General features: G+C 36.2%; 1 protein-coding gene across 4 annotated transcripts in view; it reads left to right on the top strand.

The window, feature by feature from the left end:
* Nucleotides 1–19,275, top strand: part of daw (dawdle) — a 58,692-nt gene extending 39,417 nt beyond the window's left edge. For 3 of the 4 annotated variants that reach the window (XM_067765627.1, XM_067765626.1, XM_067765625.1), the window contains exons 2-4: nucleotides 4,190–5,500; nucleotides 5,610–5,867; nucleotides 15,430–19,275. In XM_067765627.1, coding sequence (XP_067621728.1) covers nucleotides 4,516–5,500; nucleotides 5,610–5,867; nucleotides 15,430–15,980 — 1,794 coding nt within the window. In that variant the 5' untranslated portion in view covers nucleotides 4,190–4,515 and the 3' untranslated portion in view covers nucleotides 15,981–19,275. Of the gene's footprint in view, nucleotides 1–1,327; nucleotides 1,502–4,189; nucleotides 5,501–5,609; nucleotides 5,868–15,429 lie in introns of those variants that run through there. The other variant, XM_067765628.1, reaches the window with a different exon arrangement.
* Nucleotides 19,276–20,198: the final 923 nt, after the last annotated feature.

The raw sequence follows: 20,198 nt of genomic DNA, 5'->3' as shown, positions 1-20,198 counted from the left end.
GATGGCCGAATGACAGAACAAAGAAGAATTTAGAGAGATAAAATTGACGGCTTACTTCACCTGTAGTGGAATTCACTAACTTATAACGATGCGATTTGTCGAGATTTTAATTAACGGTTTTGTCGATTGCCTTATCGATTGTACTATTCACTAACTTAGTTTTAACGACTCGAATTAATTAACATTTAAATTTCGTTTTAATAGTAGAAACGTGGCAGCACAGCTTAAACAAACCTTAAAAAATGCGAAAAGAACAAAGGAATGCCAAAAACAATTAAAAAAATTCCTTATACTAACTGCTTTTAAAAGTCATTATTGTGCAACATTTTACCTATTTTAACAAAAGGTAAGCAAGTGCGGTATCAATTTCATATTTCTCGACATAGCCAATTTCTCATATTAAAATTGGATCAACAAGTAATAGCACTCAAAGGAGAAGCCGTACCACAGCAGAGCAGCTAATTCAGATGGTGGACTATTTGATGGAAACTCGAGGATTAGCGGGTTTTTAAAGCTGCGTGGAAAAGCCGAATGCGACAAAAGCGAAATGTTCATCTTGTGATAAAACGTACGCCAAGTACTCAAATGCCATTTGATTTATAAATAAAGGAGCTTTTCGTGTTTGAAAGTATTTAATTAAAGTTCCGATTTCCTTTTTTAACTAAAATTGCTAGAAATATTAATTTCGTAATTTTTAACGCAGCCAATTTACTTTCCGCTTATTTAACAACACAGCTGATTGTCGATAAACAAATATCGATACAAAATAGTTACTGAATAACGAAATCGTTATAGGTATGATATGAACTTCAACCCAAGCTGAAAATTTTTCATTCATATGAACGTATTTTTCGACCGATCTGTGTGGTAACAGTACGCGCGTCACTTCCTTATTATACGGACGTCGAAATCAAACTAAATGTGTTTGGTCGTTGATTTTGACGAAGCAGTAATTTTTCTTTCGCTCGTCGTATACGTATATGGCCGCTTAGCAGGTGCTAAGCTCATTCCCACCCATGACTCATAATCTTTTCATTTTTGTTCGAGATCGGTTGTAAACTTTCCTGCGGGGATTGTGTATGAAGGTAGCTTACAGCCAAATTGTTATCATATTAAGTTAGTTTGTGCCTTTGAATACTTTGCCGGCATTGACGAAGAAAAGGTACGTAGCAGGGGTGAGGTGATGTGCTTACAATATAGTGCTTTAGCTATTGCAGTAACGCCGCTGCTCTTGGTGCTACTGTCACTCATGCATTCTGGAGTTTATTAATAAAACCAGTGCGTTCGCTATTTTAACACATTCATAAAATGTGTAGTAAGGTGACAACACGCATGACGCGGTGTCTATTCATATAAAACTGCATTCTATACGAATTAAGAAGTCAATTTATATATAAAAAAAAGTACAGAGTGATTTAAACGGCCATAAGCATTTGCATTTGAAAAATGTATTAACAGCTATACAAATTACATCGATGTGTATTATTGAAATTTAAAAAAGGTATTAATTATAATAAAAAAAACGTACATAAGAAAAAAATAATTTTTTTTGTTTGAGCAAACGTATGCAAAAAAAAAGTGTTGAGTACTTGCAAAGCAAAAAAAAAAAAAAATAACTAGCCAATTTCTTCCATATTCAAATTGAATGCTCCAAATAATTTATAGAAACGATTAAATAAATGAGCACTACTTGCTTAAACTTTAAACTTACACTAAAATTGATTCGCATTGGACTTATTCGTTTCGAATCGATCAAACCAATGTCAAAAAGTACAAAAAGAGTTTGATAAAATCAAGTGCGTCATTAAAAACTCTTTAAAGAAAATACGGCAAAGAATGGCAAACTTAAGTAAAATTGCAACAGTTGGTTATACTCTGTATGTTGACGGGATCTCGTCAGCAGGTATAAAAACAGCCAAATTAGTTCTACATATTAGCAAAAGTATTTATAAATTTAGGATTTTCAAAATTCTTTTTTGCTATAAATGTACACTTAGTCCGATTGAATAAAGGAAAGAAAAAATACTGGAATCAGCCAAACAGTTTTTGTATACTATTAGCTATCAATATAAAAAACTCTTTTCAACTGAAGCGCAACTTAAATGATATCACAATTGCCGCAGATGAAATCCTAGTATCTTTTGACTTGGTATCCCTCTTTACTAATATACCAATTCATCTAGCGATAAATACGATCATGAAACAGTGGGGTAACCTAGAAATGCGGACAACATTATCGAAGAAACAATTTCAAGCCTGTCTCGAATTCTGCTTGAGGGATAACAACTATTTCACCTATGATGGTACGTTCTACCAACAGGTGTATGGCATGCCTATGGGGAATCCTCTATCGCCCACTGTATCTGATGTAGTCTTAGACAAAATAATTGACGACAGCATTGCTGAGCTTAAATTAAAAGACATATATATCAAACACATAAACAAATATGTAGATGATATATTCGCTATAATTAAAACTAAGGACGTGGAAGAAATACTTAAAACACTTAATAACTAACATACCAAAATAAAATTTTCAGCAGAGAAAGAGAAAAACGACAAGTTGCCCTTCCTAGATATCAAAGTTATAAAATCGAACCAAACCCTAAAAACTAATTGGTATGCTCAAGCCGTATCATCATCTAGAATAATAAACTACCATTCAAATCACCTATGGATGCAAAAAAAGAACACGGCCATAAGCTTTATAAAGAAAATCTACAATTGAAGTGAACAGGAGTTCATGACCACAAATTAAAAAAAAATTAAAAATATTTTTTATAAGAATGGCTACCCTAATACATTAATAGACGCATGGATAAAAACAACAATTAGTCAAACCAACTGCGCGCAAAGAATCACTGAACAAAAGAATATAAAAGAAAAGCAAATATATGCAGGCGTCAATTACATACCAGGATTAACGGACAACAAAACATTGTATAGCATCACACGCAACAAAAATATAAAATTTGCGCATAAACCAAATCGAACTTTGAACACAATCTTTACACAAACAAAAGACAAAATCGACAAAGACCAACAACATAATGTCGTATACGAAATAAAATGTAATGGGAGCGCAGGAGAAACTTGCAATCAAATATATATTGGAACGACGAAGCGATTGCTAAGTGTACGAATAAACGAATATAGACTAGACGCCAAAAATAGAAAAACAGCAACAGCACTATGCGAACATTTGACCAGGCATGCTTAACCAACGAACCGATATCATTTATTAACGTTAAGAACGTCAAATTAACGTTAATCGGTTCGTTGGTTAAGCATGCCTGCATTTGACCAACAAAGGACACACAGCGGACTTCGAAAACGCGAAAATATTAGATGTTGAGGGGAAAGAACGAACACGAATGACGCTGGAAGCTCTACGAATACAACAAAAAATCAATACTGCAATGAATTTCAAAGACGTCAACAATATAAACTGCGCTTATATGACGGCATTATCAGCCAATGGACGAAGCAGGAAACATGAATGGAGGCAGTAAATTAAATTTAAAGTTTTGTTTATTTATGTGTTAGATGTTGAAAGTTTCAATGTTATAAATTGAATGCAAGTATTATGTTAACAACAGAGTGATGTAAATTGTGTAATTCTAACTAATGTGTTAATGTTTGTTTTGTTTTATGTCATATTTTATGATAAATATACAGTCTCCCTAATGAAGATGAAAAAATTTCATCGAAACGCGTAGGAGGAAAAGAGAAACCTTGTGTTTTGTCTTTATTTTATCGGCCGAAAATCTCCAAATAATTACAATTGTAACAAAAAATTGTTTTTTAAACAAATTAAATTATCCCTGAATCAGATCGAAAATAACAGAGAACAAATTAATAAAATCGGTATAGCCGTTTTTCAGCTTTGAACGTACTAACACACACAAATTCTTCTTTATGTATATAGATTCTTTAAAAAATTAAGAAACCAAGCATGTTTTATAAATCATGTAGGTGTTCTTGAGATTTTTTGTTAAATCTCCGAGCCATGTTTGATATAACATAAGCAAATGATAGAGAATAAAATTGCTAGACGAAATCGTTTTGAGGCGAATCATTCGTCTGAGCTATCGTTCGTAATACAAAATAAAGTCCATATTTTTGTTACCAAATCGAAACAATGCAAATTAGTATTAATAGTTCTTAATTTTTTCTTCTTTCTTTTCAGTTTTAAACCAGTAACACATAACAACTTCTAAAAACGCAGTGATTTAAGCGAAAAAGTGGTAGTCTTAAGTGCATTTGAAAGTTTTTTAATGAGATTGCTCTAAAAGAACTTATCAACTTTAAACGAGAGAAAAGCTAACTAAAAATCTCAAAAGAAAAATTTGAATCTATGTTTTTAAAACAACTACGGACTAACGTTGGCTTTTTAATGCTACCAAAAAGATAGTAGAAATAAAGTGAAAAATAAGCAAAAATTAAAAGTTAAAAAAAAAAAAACAAACAGTAATTTATTTTAAATAATAAATTTTAATCCTTTAAAACTTCAAAATGGCCAAATACGCCATATACCTCATTTTGATTGCCATTGTGGCGCTCAATCATTGTATAATCTATGGCCGCCAACACAGTCACGCGCAGCAAACGGCAAGTCATGTCATACAAAACACCAGGCATTACGTACGTCCACAATATAACAATCAAAGATTTCTTCATGCGCAAACATCGATGCATTCAAACAAACGTACGCAACAAAATAAAAGTTATCGACAGAGCGCGGATAAGACACGTCATATACGACAAACCTCGTGGCAAGAGAATGTACCACCCGACGCTATGACTCATGCCGAAGAAAAAAGAGAACGTGAAGAGGCTGCAGCGGCTTTACGTCGCTATATTCATATGGAACGTCATATAGCACGACAACAAGAGCATTTGCTTCATCACCCAGAAGAATATCACCGAACTGTTGAGCAGACAGAAATCGGAGCGGTAGAAGAGATACAAGCACAAAAGCAAGTGCAATCGATGCACAACACACCGCTCGATATGCGCATGCCAAGAATTTGGCAGCATCTCGGCGGTGGCACTGATGATTTGATGCTCGCAGATGCACCGTTAGATGGAAGCGCTGAGTCAAAGCATATATCGATACCGCTAGAACAACAAGAAATTAACGAAACTGATGAGCTTGACGATTTATTGCCACACGCACAAGAGGCTGATAGTAATTTACTGGAAGATGAAGTTAAGGAGCATAAGACAGCCACATCTGGTTGCCCGAAATGTGAAAGTAGTAGAAGTGTACAGCATATAAGTGAGGAAGAGTTGACGCAATTACGTATTGAGTATGTGAAACAACAAATTTTAGAGAAACTACGACTGAAAGCGCCACCGAATGTTTCAGCGGTAGCCTTGCCTAAGCCCATCTATGAAGGCACAACTATTGAAGAGGAGCGAGATGATAGTGCGAAAAATAAAGATCTAGATGATTATTATGCTCGTACAAGCAAAAAATTTATCTTTCTACAAAGAGGTAGGTAGGTCTCTAATAAAAGCTCTCTATCATTAACTGCTTTTCTATTATGACTATCCGAACATTTCTTATAACAGCAAAATTTAATAACGCCATTTTTTTTTTTTAGAAAAACTTGAGTGTCAGCGTCTGGGCACGAATTCCTCCATGTGTTTCTCATTTAAAATTGATGATGCTGATGCGGATGGTTTTGATGTGAGTACTGCTGTTCTGTGGCTTTACAAAAGCAGGACAAAGCGATGGCATAGATATAATAGTACAAGAGAGGTTCCACAGACAATTGTTGTGTCAGAAGTACAGGAGAATACGGACCCAGAATACATGCCCATCGTGAAAACGATTGCGATACAGTCTATTGATGCAGAAGGTAAGCTGAAACATATTTTTTACAATGTATCTAAACTTACACCATTCCGTTTTCGCGCCCTTTCGTGCCCCATAAAAGTGGAATGTTTAAGAGATAAGGACCGACTGTTTCTAAAATAGTTTCTTATATATATCACTATTGAGTCAAAGATACGATATTGTAACGAATTTACTGCAAATCCTCTTATTTGCAACTTTCTGCTAAGTTCGAATCACTAAACTGTTGAATAAATAACTCCAATATGTAATAATGCAAAATGGCCTTTATTAAAGTACTTACTATAAATAACTCTACTATTGCCCGACAGATTGCGTGTTTAATCAAAACTGTATGTAGATACATAATGATTGATTTATGGATGTGCAAACAAGGCGCTGCTTAGCATCGTCTGAGAGATGGCAGTACCCCTTAATGTTGCTAATATTCGTAACAATATTTTAGCAGATGTTCCTCAAAGTGTATTTAAATCCCAAGAAATGTCCGGCCAATATGTAGGAAACATTAAGAGGAGCACGACACAAATCGGAATAGAAGCTCGACTTCAAATTTCTTCAGAGGTTATCGCACCTTTTTTGTTTTTATGTATAAATATACCTTGTATTCAGATAAAATCGTTGGTCTCAGGGAGAACGTCGTGGCGGACTATCAGCTCGTTATTTCGGGGAAGACAAACACATTTCGCTTGTCATTTAAGCGAATTATGAATAAAAGATCAAAGCAATAAAAAAATAACCGAATTTATGAAATCGTTAATTTGCACAATACAATAAAATATGTTTTGATTGGAGAACAAGTAATAACGAACCGTGATTACCGGAAATACTACATATTTATTAGCAAAAAAAAAAAAAATGATATGATATGAGACTTGATGCTTCTGAAAGAATTGCGTTCCTACTTTTTAATTCAATTTAATTAAATGAGTTTAGCATCCGTTGAACTAATTAAAAATTACGCATTTAAATATACATTATATTAAAAATGTGTATGTATGTATGTGAACAAACTATTGGTGGGTTGAAGGGAGAATGAGAGCTGATGTGGCATTTCGAGGTAGGTTTAGCTATAGCTAATCTCAAATTCCTAAGCTTTTGACCATAAATTCTTTAATAAATGCTTTTGCTAGAGCGCTTCCGAACTAACCAAATGATTTAAGGGTTTTCCAGCGCAATTTAAAGCTCTCCAATACAATTGTCAACATTACCTACCCGTGACGAATCCTGTTTCTTTAGCAGCCGAGGATCTGGCGACGTCATTTCATGGAACTAGGGGATGGGAAGAGGGATGGCCTAGAAGGTTCATTGTGGTCATATTAAATCGTTTCCGAGATGGTGGGGCTTGTAACTTAATGGTGCTTGTTACCGGAAGGTACCGGATCTATATCCAGAAAAGGACCATCAAACAACGATAACACTCGCCAAAATTTCGGACAGTGTCTTTATCGCTACAACATGTTCTTTTGAGAATACTTCCTAAACTCTGTTGTTCTATATTTATACTAATACATAGCTGATTTAAGCGATTCTGATCTCAAATCACGTGCCAACTTTTTTTTAAATTTCGATTATAAATAAAATACGTAAATATATTTCTCGCATCAATTATATAAATAGGCAAGATTACATTTTCGCGCTCCTTTTGCACCCAAACTATAATTCTAAGGTATAAACAAGGAAAAGTACAAGCTTAAAAAAAAACAAAAAGGCTAAATAATGTAATTTAGGGCGCGAGACGGGCCCTTCCTGTTTTATGCCGAATCCGAACGACATGTAAGGCAGACGAGTTTTCACTGAGAGCTTTTCATTGCAGGAATACACTCAGAGTGCTTGCCAAACACTGCCGAGGGGCGACCCCGCTTAGAAAAATTTCCTTCTAATTGAAAAACCTTATTTCTAAAATTTTGATGTTGCTTTGCTCAGGGTGTGAACCCAGGATCTTCGGTGTGGTAGGCGGAGCACGCTACCATCACACCACGGCGGCCGCCAAGCTAAATAAAGCGCTAAATAAGCGATAAATATCAGTCTAAAAATCAAACTTACGCATAAGCAAAACACGTGTTTAATCTATGACGCTGTTGTCACGCGCACTACAGACGCTGCGTGTGTTGAGAAAACCAGCAGCCCTCATGCAAAAGACCTCAGATTTGATCACGCGAGTTAATATGTGAGTAGTGTGTACATAGTAGTTTTTTTGGAAGTATAGCTGGAGAGTCAGCAAATATGTGTAAAAGTGATGCTGATAATCAAAGTATTTATAAAAACAAAAAAGAATATTTGTTGTAATAGTTACTCGTTTTGCTGGTTGCAACAATGTTGTGTACTACTTGTTAATATGTAATAAAATATAAAATGGTTGGTGGGTTTGTTGGAGTGGCGAGTCCCAATTGACTCCAATTAGCGCTCGTACGCCGTTTTGATACCACAACTCGTGAGTTAACCAATGAAAGGTTGTTGTAAGAAGACTTATAAGAGTTTTCAAGCGCCTCAGGGATACCCGTCCGCCTATATCCATCCCCTGGAGTTTATAAATTTGAGAAGCTCTCCCGGCCAAACTTCCTTGAGTTCTGGGAGGCTTTCGAAGAAGGGATTTCCAAGAAACCTTATTCTGCTTCGAGAGCGTGCTGCGTATTCGTACAGCAGATGCTCAACCGTTTCCTCCGCCTCCGGACGCTTGCAGCTGCGCCAAGAGGTATTGTGTTCCAGTCCCATCCCTGCCGCATGTACCCCAATTATCCAATGCCCGGTGAGCACCGCAACTACTCTGGATATATCCCTTCTGTTCATCTTAAGGACAGCTATATATCGTTTTTCGTTATATAATGGCTACATGCTGTTGGAAACTCTACAGGACCGCAACCTCTTCCACCTATTTTTGGCCTCGCTCAATCATCGACTTGATGAGTCCCAGCTATGCAAGGACCTCCTTCGCTCCTGAGACATCAAGAGCCGCTCCACGCCATGCCAGCTCATCCGCCATCTCATTACTCTGTATGTTTCGATGCCCCGGCACCCATATCAGAGTAACGATCTGCCGGCTCGCCAGAATCATGGCGCTCTCCCTACACTGCCCAACCAGGTTTGATGTTATTGTCGCTGACTCGAATAAAACAAAGGATAGAAATAAAATAAAATTTAATAAAATATTATGAAAAAAATTAAGTAAAATAAAAAAAATAATAATAACAAATTAAATAAAGTATAATAATAAAAAATATGTATAAACATATGTAGTAAAGTAAAACTATATACAAAAGGGCAAGTTAAAAATTGTGTGCTCCATTTACGGCAAAACTATAATTCTATGCTTTAAAAAAATTTAAATATGTAAATATATTTTCAAAAAATAAAATAAAATAAAAAATAGAATAATAAAAAATTAAATTAAATTAAGTAAAAAAATGTCAAATAAAGTAAAAAAAATAATAAACTAACATGAAATAAAGTTAACTTAAATAATAAAAATTAAATACAATAAAACAAAATTAGCCGATATAAAATTAAATGAAATAAAATGAATTAAAATAATATTAACGAAAGGAAAGAAAAATTAAAGGAAAGGGAAGAGAAGAAATAGAAAAGCAGGAATGAAATGGAATGAAAAAAGAATGCGGGTTTGAATCGAGCTCAAGGCCTAACAATAATTATTTTAAAATTATTATTGTTATGATAAATTTTTTCTTAATTGTAAAAATTATTAAATTAGAATAGAAGAAAGAAACAATTTAGACAACTGCCAAAGCTCGTTGTATGAATCCATTTCGGGAACTGCTAAATTCCTTCATCGGCAACGTTTAGGCGCCGCTGCTATAACCATTCAGCCATCACAGCGGTTTTTTGTTTGTCTTCATTAATCCTTCTATTCTGGTTCTTGCCAATTGATATTCACAACACTGCGACATCTGTTGCAGAATGAATGTGAAAATTGGACTTGTTTGATGGCAATGCTGCCATAGTGTCATATTTTATTAACATTTTTTTCCCCGTGCTCTGGGATGTATTAACAATTTTTGTTGTTATATCGGCCTACTGATTTGTAAGATCGCGGGTTCGATTCGAGCTCAAGGCCTATGAATAATTGTTTTATCATTATTATTGTTATGATAAATTTTTTCTTAATTGAAAAAATTATTAAATTAGAATAGAAGAAAGAAACAATTTAGACAACTGCCAAAGCTCGTTGTATGGATCTATTTCGGGAACTGCTAAATTCCTTCATCGGCAACGTTTAGGCGCCGCTGCTATAACCATTCAGCCATCACAGCGGTTTTATGTTTGTCTTCATTAATCCTACTTCTACTATCAATTGATATTCACAACACTGCGACATCTGTTGCAGAAATTAAAGGGAATGAGAAGAAAGTAAGGGAAATTAAGAGAAAGGAAAGGAAATCATAGAAAAGAAAAGAGAAAAACTCAAGTGCTAGTTAAAAGGCTCAAAATAGATTCTATATATGCTGACTCACAAAGCGTTTTTTAAAACTACAACACCGGCAGTCCGAATCTAAACGTCGCTAAAGATAAATCGCCGTTGCCATGAATCGCTTAATGCATTTTAGCGAATTTTTCGATTCTAGTGAAAGACAATCTCCCAAAATCTCCATTTTTGGTTAATTTTTTTGGCACATTGAGCGATGAATAAATGAATGAACGATGAGTTAGAAAAGAATTAGATAACGCAATCAGATGTTTTTCAAAAGAGTAATGTAGGTATACAACTATTTTGGTATACAAATATTTTGTGGAGTATAAATGAGTAAAATTAAGAAACAAGGTAGACATTTGAAACAGAACACCGCTATGACTACGATATAATTTGATAAACTTTTCTTTCCGAAAAGTTAACCAACAGCTATCCTATTCTAAAATAAAAATAAAATAAAAAAAATTTAAGGAACTTCCTTTATATAAAGACATATTCTTGCTAAACTTTGATTTTTAAATTTTGACATAGAAATTGCAAAAATATTTATGAGAAGTAAAAATATAAAAGTGGAGCGCACATTACTTGGATTGGAAAGTTGGTAGGAACGAAGATATTATTAGTCAATCAATTGCACTCCACCTTTATATTTTTACTTCACATAAATATTTTTGCAATTTCTATGTCAAAATTTAAAAATCAAAATTTAGCAAGAATATGTCTTTAAATAAGGAAACATTTTTCGCTGATTTTTGTCCATTTATATAAAGGAAGTGCTTAAAATGTTTTTATTTTATTTTTATTTTCTCCTTTTTTTACATTTTCTCGGTGTCTTAACCTATCTGTTAAGTTTTGCGCTTGTAGCTCAATGAGAACTTACATAAAAATCAATCCCAAAATTCCCTCCGTTTTGATTTTTCTAAATATCTCGATCCGTGCGCCCCCTAGCGAAACTTTTTGTATTGTGTCATCGGCTGTCGTCGACCTCTGAATTAAGCTCTAAATTTTTAGCCTCTAGCTCATTGAGAAGTTACTTAAAACCTGGTTTCAAATTTCCAAATTATTATCTAATTTTTTCGATTCGAGCGCCACCTAACGGAATTTTTTTCTCCTTTTGTTGCTTTGTCACGGTGTCTTAACCAGTTTTGGGGGTTTCATGTTTGTAGCTCAATGATAAGTTACTTTAAAATCGATCTCAAAACACCAAATTTCCAAATTCTTATCTAAATATTTCGATCCGTGCGCCACCAAATGGAATTTTTTTCTCCGTTTCTTAAATTTTCTCGACGTCTTATCCTATCTGTGAAGTTTTACAGTTGTAGCTCAATGAGAACTTACAAAAATCAATTCCAAAATTCCCCCGGTTTGTACGATTTTTTCTAAATATCTCGTCCCGTGCGCCCCCTAGCGAATCTGTTTGTATCGTGTCATTGACCTATGAATTAAGTTTGAAATTTCAAGTCTCTAGCTCATCGAAAAGTTACTTAAAAGCTGGTTAGAAAATTATCAAATTCTTATCTTATTACTTAGCTCCGTGCACTACCTAACGGATTTTTTTCCTTTTGTTGCATTGTCACGGTGTTCTAACCTATGTGTAAAGTTTCACGTTTGTAGCTCAATGAGAAATTACTTAAAAATCGATTGCAAGATTTGTATGAAAAGCGGACAAACATTCAACCGACTTAATATAAACGAAGTAAAATGTGATTGATGATGGAATTTGCTTGAAATTAGGCTAGTATTTGATTAACTTTTCTTTCCGGGATCGACACAAGATAATAAGCTTTTATATTCGGAAAGTGAACCCTGTCCTATTCTAAAATATCTTATTTATGGTGTGATTTGTTTGAAATTTGGTAATTAGGTAGCCTTCCGAATAGGTAAATATTTGTCATACTTTTTGTTCAGCACAGTCGAACAGGAACCGGCCTACTCAAAAAATTGTATACGAAAAATAATAGGAGAGGGGGAGATGAGGTAGACGGTGAATGGAGAGAGCGAAATCGATCGGTAGAGGAAGAGGTACAAGAATAAAGTGAGAAAGAGATATGAAGTGGAAGTAGTCGCGTTTCGATATAAATAAACCAAAGACAGAAATAAAAAAAATAGCCCAGGATCGATTGGGGTGGGATACATAATATTTCCACGCGGAACTTCATGCTGTATTTGCATATTTTAAGGGGCTCTGTGAAAAATATATCCGGACACGGAACACTTTTCTGCTTAGGTGTGTGTCTGTACAACAAATTCATGAAAAGTCCAAGAACTACATGAAAATTTGCCACTGCTTTTTACAAATATCTATTGACAGAAGTAAAATTTTAATTTTTCGCTTAGGGGTTATTGATACCGAGGCCATGACGAATCTTTTGCTACTCCTCCCCACATTTGTGGATGTGCTGTAGCAGTCGACCTCTTATATAAATTTTTACCCTTTGGTAACATAACACTCGTAATTTAAAAATTGATAATCTTTAAATTCGTGAGCATAATATTTAATAATAATTAAAATTCATTAAGTAATGGGCTATTTGTTTTACTAGTTATCACTTTTACTTATTTCGCGTATTTTAAGTTTTATAAATTCAAATATTGTGCGCTGAAAAACTGCCAAATCCAGCAATAACTCGCACAATCTGGAAATTTGTGATTTTGCCAATAAATCCAATTTTGACAGCTTTTTATGGTCCGCTAGCGCCCCACTTGTTAACAGATAACGTAATTAAAAAATCGCAAATTGGCGAAGCCTCCCAAAATTTTGAAAGGTCATTTGCTTTGCATATTTTAGTATTAAGGCGATGGCGATTACCGGAGTCCGACTGCGGATGTCTTAATTTCTGAAAACTGAAACTAGTTCCCTGACGCTGATAACTAAAAAATGTATGAATGGAAAACTTTAGTTTGCATAACAACACAAACAGTGATAGCTCTTTATTTTGGCGGGTTGAAGAAATGGTATATGTACGAGGTGTGTTCATAAAATAAATGGAATTTTCGTTTTTTGAAAAGGATATTTATTTATTCATCTATATTAAGGTTGTCGCCTTCAAAATAGTCTGCATTAGATATTATGCACTTGTGCCAGCGCTTCTTCTAATCCTCGAAACACTTCTCAAACTCAATGAAGTGTGAGCAGGTGCATTATCGTGGTGCAAAAACCATGAAAAGCCGCACTTGTCGAGCCCCTTCCGGTCTTGGCGATCCCGAATGTCTCCACTGTTTTACTCACTCACCGTAGGCCTTTTTTAACATTTCGCACACCTTGTTACACTTTATTTCATTCTTTACGCAAAATTTGATACAAATCCTCTGAACCATTTTTTTTAACAAACGAAAATCGCCGACCTCATAAAAACACGTCTAACCTTAGCAGCTGTCACTGACAAAGTAAACAATGAATTCAGCTGATTATTTTATCATACTTCAGAGACAAGTGTATCAACATTATAAAAAAAATTAATGAAAAATAAATGACAACCGGACACTCCAAACCCGCGAAATTAAAAAGTTTCTGTTATTTTCTGAACACACCTCGTACACATATGAAGGTCACATGGTTGGAAGCTTCGCTCTTTTTTTATTATTTCTTCTATAAGGACTGTTCCGAAAAGAAGGTGCACAGTTTTATTAAACTTTTTCTTCAAATGTAGTTGTCGGATCCTTTTTTGTAAAGCAATGTTAAAGAGTGAGATCCATTCTGATGGTGTAAAATAAGCGGAGTTTCCCTAAATTTGTTACAGTATAATAAACCTTTCTAGATGAAAATTATCGGCTTAACCTTTCGGTGCACCAACGTACACAGGTCAAAGAACGTTTGAGCTGCGCCCAGGAATCGCTTTCCTTGGTACCATTTGATGATATGAGTAGACTCACCAGCATGTTGGAGAGGTTGAAAGCCAATCTAAGGGTCATGGCAGCCAGTTGCAATGCAACTCCAAAAAGCAAGTGAGCAGAAATGGAGAAAGCTCCGTGGGCTATCTGATTTCCGCGGTACCAACTTTAAAGTCATTGATCAGACTTTCATAGCCGAAGCTACTACCGGTTGAGAATCCACCTGATCCGGACCGGTGGCCTAGAAATAAATAAATTTTAAAAAAGTTAAGTAGAAAAATGAGTTGGGGTTAGAAACCCCCAAGCGCCCTTAACAATTTGAGCACTAATTACCACCCTCTGTCTTCTCCGTCTGAACACGACCAAATCATACTTGTTTAATAAAGAGAGAGTAAAGAGAACCCCACCAACTTCGAACCAATTTACGCCAACAATTATTATTAAATCCCTAATGTACGAGTACTCCGTACACGCACACAACACATGAACCCAACTTTACCCAACACCCCCCACACAGACCTCCTGCAAAAGGCATTAAAAGAACCATGAGCTGTTAGCAGAAAACGTATACTCCGATTATCTAAATCTGAAGTCAAGATTTTCTGCTGAAAGGTCACCCCACCCTTACTTCAAATTTCCCAACGTTTTTGCTAAAAATAAAAAACAAAACCCTCCGATTTCCTCTTACTAACGAAATCTCTCCATATCATTGTCTACAAACCGAGGTGAATGAGGCAGGCACGGCATACACAAACACCGTCTCAGCCTGAAGCAGATAGCAAGCTGTACCACCACCAAGTCAAGAGGGCGTTCGCCCATTAATACTTTTATCGCATCTAGCGATACAGTACAAGATACCGGCAAACATGCCAACAACATACATCTTTTTCTATTGAGTACATAACTGTGATTCTGAGCAATCGTAACCGTTCGATAACATGAGAGAGGGATCAAGATATGTATTTAGAGAAGCCATGCAGAGCATGTAGAATCTTGTGATTGATTGCGAAGGCCCACTTGCAGGTGTACGGCTTAAAGTAGCGCACAAAATTGGAGATTGGGGCCATAATTTTTCGTTTACAACATAGCAATTTTTGGGCTGGTGGTAAAATATCGAAAATGCTCACTTTAATTAGAACGTTGACATAGATATTCATTTGCTGGATAATTGAACTAATGGTCTAACCTTTCAAATATCCGCTACCGCATTTTTGTTCTCTAAGAGATTCCAATGTTTAAAACCCATATACTGCTTCTGATTTCATTTTGTTTTAAAAAATAATTTATGTTTTTATTTTTTATTTCATTGCAGATGAATGGATGAAAATTGATATTGAATGGCCGATTAAGCGTTGGTTCGGCAATCACGATCTCAGTCATCTTATACAAGTAACTTGTCGCACATGTGATATGGCTAAAATGGAGAGAATGATATCCTTAAATAAGGACTATCGTCCATTCATTATGGTCGATACGCAAAATCGACGACGTGCATCACGCCGTAAACGTAGCATCAATTGTACTGATGGTGTTACGGAATGTTGCCGCGAGAAGCTATACATCTCATTCGATGACATTGGTTGGGGTGATTGGATAATACAACCACGCGGCTATGATGCGTACTTTTGTCGTGGCTCGTGTGGTAGTGTGGCGAGTGTAACACAATCAGCGACACATCATAGTGCTTTCTTACAGAAAGTCGCTTTGTCACGCCGAAATCATGGCAGCAAGCCACTGGAGCTGATACCTTGCTGTACCGCCAAACAGTATTCTTCACTGCAGCTCGTCTTTATGGATAGTAATAATACGGCGACGCAAAAGACCTTTCCGAATATGGTTATAGAATCGTGCGGTTGTAGATAGTCGCGTTGCTAACGTAGGCTTTAAGGCGTTTCTGGTGCCGAAAGTACAACATATGTATGTAATATGTACATATGTAGTAGTGCACCTCAATGTATTATCAAGATCGTAGTTATTAAGCTCTTCCGTCTCAAATATCTCGCAAATAATGAAAATCAACTGACATATCATGCCGCGTATAGACTGCTTAATTTTTGGGCGATGTTTTTTTCTCTGCGCTAATCAAAAAGTAACTTCTGCATATATGAAATACTCTCCTATATTGCTACAAAAGGCTAGGTACATTCCCAAACATCAGAGTGCCGATATATTGCTGTTTACACGTTTTTGTTCTTGTATTCAATAATCGAATGTACCTAAATTTAAATTTTTTCTTGTCACACTTATGCTGCTACAATCACACAAATTTTGTAGGCTGTCTTCTTTTGATTTCGAATTCAAAACTCATTACGGGCATTTTGTATTAGCAATATAGGAGTATTACATATATGAACTTCTGCATAAATTTTAAAGGTTTGTCGTACCGCGAAAAATAATATATAGGTTATTCAATTAAAAAAAGGTTTTCCCAAATCAATAACACGGCTTCTGGTATAAAATATGCTAGTATGAAATATGAGTGCTTAAGATCTCGAGTTCAATACTCAGCTCCCGAGAAGCTAGCTGATGACGAAGTGAAATTCAGAAACATGTCTTAGTAACCATCGCCGTTTGTAACGCAATTCTATCAGTTTTTACCTAGCTTTTGTTAGCTTGGGCAATACATATGTATAAAACAGAATATTTCAGCATAATTTTCCTAATTTCCAGAAGTTTCATTAATCACCGATGACAATGCAATAATTTCCTGGTCAAGTGACATGAAGTCCACGGTCATAAGGTTAACTGAAACTTTGCACACGTATCAGGGGCCGATCAAAATGCAATACCTCAGCGGTTTAGGGGACTTAGAATATACCCGCGGCAGGTAAGCCTGAGGCAACTAAAATACCAATTGAATCAAGGGGTTTCCAGCGCAATATACAGTTTCTCCAACCCAATTGTCAACCTCACCTACCCGTGGTGTAACATCCGAGGCTTTGGCGACCTCAAGTTCCTCATGGATCTAGGGGGTGGGAGGGTGATATGGCCTTGAATGTTTCATGTGGTTATACTAAATCGTTCCCGAGATGGTCGGGCTAGTACCTTAATGGTGCTTGTTACCGGAACGTGGAGCATCTGCATGTGGCAAAGGACCATCAACATCGATAACACCCCCCAAGGCCTTAGGGGAATGTCCTTATTGCTACAACAACAACAACAACATGAAAATGAAATAATTTGATGGTAAGGTGACATAATGTCAACGGGCATAAGTTCAAATGATCTTATGACCACTTCAAATGGTCATAAGTTTAACAGGAACTTTGAACACCTATCAAGGACCGATGATAATGCAATAGTTTGATGGTGAGGTGATATTATGTTAAGGGATATAAAGTCAGTTAACTTTACGACGGCCGCCGTGGTGTGATGGTAGCGTGCTCCGCCTACCACACCGAAGATCCTGGGTTCACGCAACATCAAAATTTTATAACCAAGGGTTTTCAATTAGAATAAAATTTGTCTAAGCGGGGTCGCCACATGGCAGTGTTTGGCAAGCAATCTGAGTGTATTTCTGCCATGAAAAGCTCTCAGTGAAAAATCATCTGCCTTGCAGATTCCGTTCGGAATCGGCATAAAACAAGTAGGTCCCGTCCCGCCAAGTTGTTGGAAAAATTAAAAAGAGCACGACGTAAATCGGCCTAAATCTCTTCGAAACTAAATACTTGTTCTTAAGGGGTGTCTTATGACGTCTTTAGTTTTTCATACAAGTCATATGGGGAATCACATACAATTTTAAGTTGAATTTTAACCTCGAGTAATTACTAAACACAATTTGGCAAAAAATCTCGATTGACCTTTTCTGTAGGTCGTTCAATTTACTGGAAGAATATGCATAGCTAGTGAAGCGTTAAAGTTTTTGCACACATTTTTTTAAAAACTGAAAAATCTTACGATTCGTATAGAAAAACTTAAGTAACGATGAGTCACCTTTTTTCGGTTCACCCCTTACATATTTAGCTTAACCTAACCTTCGTAGGATCAAAAACAAATTCATAATAAATACCTTTCGAAAATTTAAAAATAACTATGTTTTTATGTGCAAAAAGTTAAAAGAACAAAAAGAAAATAATATTTTTATTTAATTAGGTCCATCAGTCAGTATACAGAAGTCATCAGAATTAGAGCAGAGTTGATTTAGGCATGATTGTCTGTTTCAAAGCCAAATAGTCCTTCAGCTATAGAGTTATCTGTCGTAGCATTTGTGGGAGAGGTAGAAGTAGTGTAGGGAAAAGATACAGCTAGAGGAAGAGATGGATGCAGAAGTAGAAGTGGAAGTAGGGGTGGACCTAGAAGTAGAGATGGAGATGGAGGTTGAAATGGAGACGAATGTTGAAGGAAGAGGAAAGGCAGATATAGATTTACAGGTAGACGTAGCTGTGGAGGTAGAGGTGTGGGGGTTTATGCAGTAGAAGAATGCGAGATTGAATAGATATTAACTTTGGGAGGGATGAAGGTAGAGGTAGAGGTTTAGAAGGAGGTAAAAGTAGAGGCAGAAAATTAGTGGAGGAAGGTGCAAAGATATAGCTAGATATAGATCCATATTTTATCTCGGAAAATCCCAGTAGATCTACTGTCAAGTTAAATGGCCGATCTGTATGGCATTTGAATTGGCCGATCATCTGAAGATGCCAAGAAAACGCAAGGTCACGAATAATAGTTAGGTGGAAAGAACTGTGGGAAGGATCGAGGAAAGGCTGTTTGACCTTCATGTTAGTTCGGAATATAGTAGAATGGTATGAGCGAAAACATGGACAACTAAATTACCACCTCACGCAGATATTGAGTGTGCCTGGTGGTTTAAAAGAGTATCTACATAGCCCCAGGATAGAGGAGGAGCCTTTATGTCGACAATATCCCAAGTGGAAATGCAAAACACGAATGGTTTCATTGTCCTCGTTTCCGCGGCGAAAGACTCTCTGTACACAGAGTTTTTGGAGAAGAGCCTTCCATTAGGGATTTAGTTCCTCTAATGTGCAGAGACATACATACATTATAGGACTGCTGTGAGTAAAATGGCAATTCTAGTGATGTCGCGATTTATGCATGCCGAAAGGGAGCACAATGAAATACGCATGCGAAGCAGTGGCGACTAATCGTGAAGTCAGCAGTACAACAACAAAAATTTTACGGCCCTTATAATCCGTTCATGAATTTTAAAGAAGGGGGGGGGGGGGAGGGAGGGAAAATGTTTGCTACTTTTTTACTACCTTGGTAACGTTTTTTGCGGAAAACGCCAAACTCGAAATATCTCCACATTGGAACAGGAACATTAAAGAAAAGGGAAGAAAAAAGGGCGGAAGTTGGAGGAAGTAATGAGATCGAGAGGAAGGGGATAATGAGAGTCAAAGTAAGAATAAGGGTAATGGTTTGAGACTAATAGTAAAAAGAGATTAACAGGAAGAGTAAGAATGACATAAATATAAGATTAAGAGTAAAAGTGAAAGTTAGACTTGGACAAGAGCGAGTGCGAGAAGAGTATGAAAAAAATGGGGAAGATTCACGGGCGAATGAAAAAGATAGGGGAATTGAAAGAGCCGGTTCGGATAAACTAGAAAATGCAGAGGGGAGATGAATTAAAGAAAAAAAATAGGGCTAGCCAGAGATGAGGCAGTTGGATAGATTGAGAAATAGAGAACAATGTCGGATATGATCATTGGGCTGGGAGTATTTCATGTTTGTCTAAACGTTTCCAGGGTTAGTCAGAGCTGTTTAAAATTAAGTACTGATAAACCACCAATTTATTTTTTTTCATCAGGCGAATCCGGTTTTTTTTTGGCATCGTCGCTATATATTTTTACACCAACCACCTCGTTCTGCACAATGGGCCTACCTCTTAACGCATGGTTTACATAGATAAATCTTGGGTATTGGCACTGTATACCGTCAATACCGAGTCTGCCAGATACTCATCCGCAAGTTCATGATATTGTCCAGATAGTCAATCATCTATCTCATCCGCAAGTTCATGATATTGTACCAGATATCTTATTAAGGTCGCACATTCTTTAGTTGTGGACAATGTGATACTCTGAAGATCCAGGCACTGAGTTCCGTTCACTAAGGCTTTTCCATTGC

This window comes from Eurosta solidaginis, chromosome 2 (assembly GCF_040869045.1).
Source record: "Eurosta solidaginis isolate ZX-2024a chromosome 2, ASM4086904v1, whole genome shotgun sequence".
Classification (NCBI taxonomy): Eukaryota; Metazoa; Arthropoda; class Insecta; order Diptera; family Tephritidae; genus Eurosta; species Eurosta solidaginis.
Note: the sequence above shows the minus strand (reverse complement) of the source record. Positions and strands in the feature narration are given on the sequence as shown.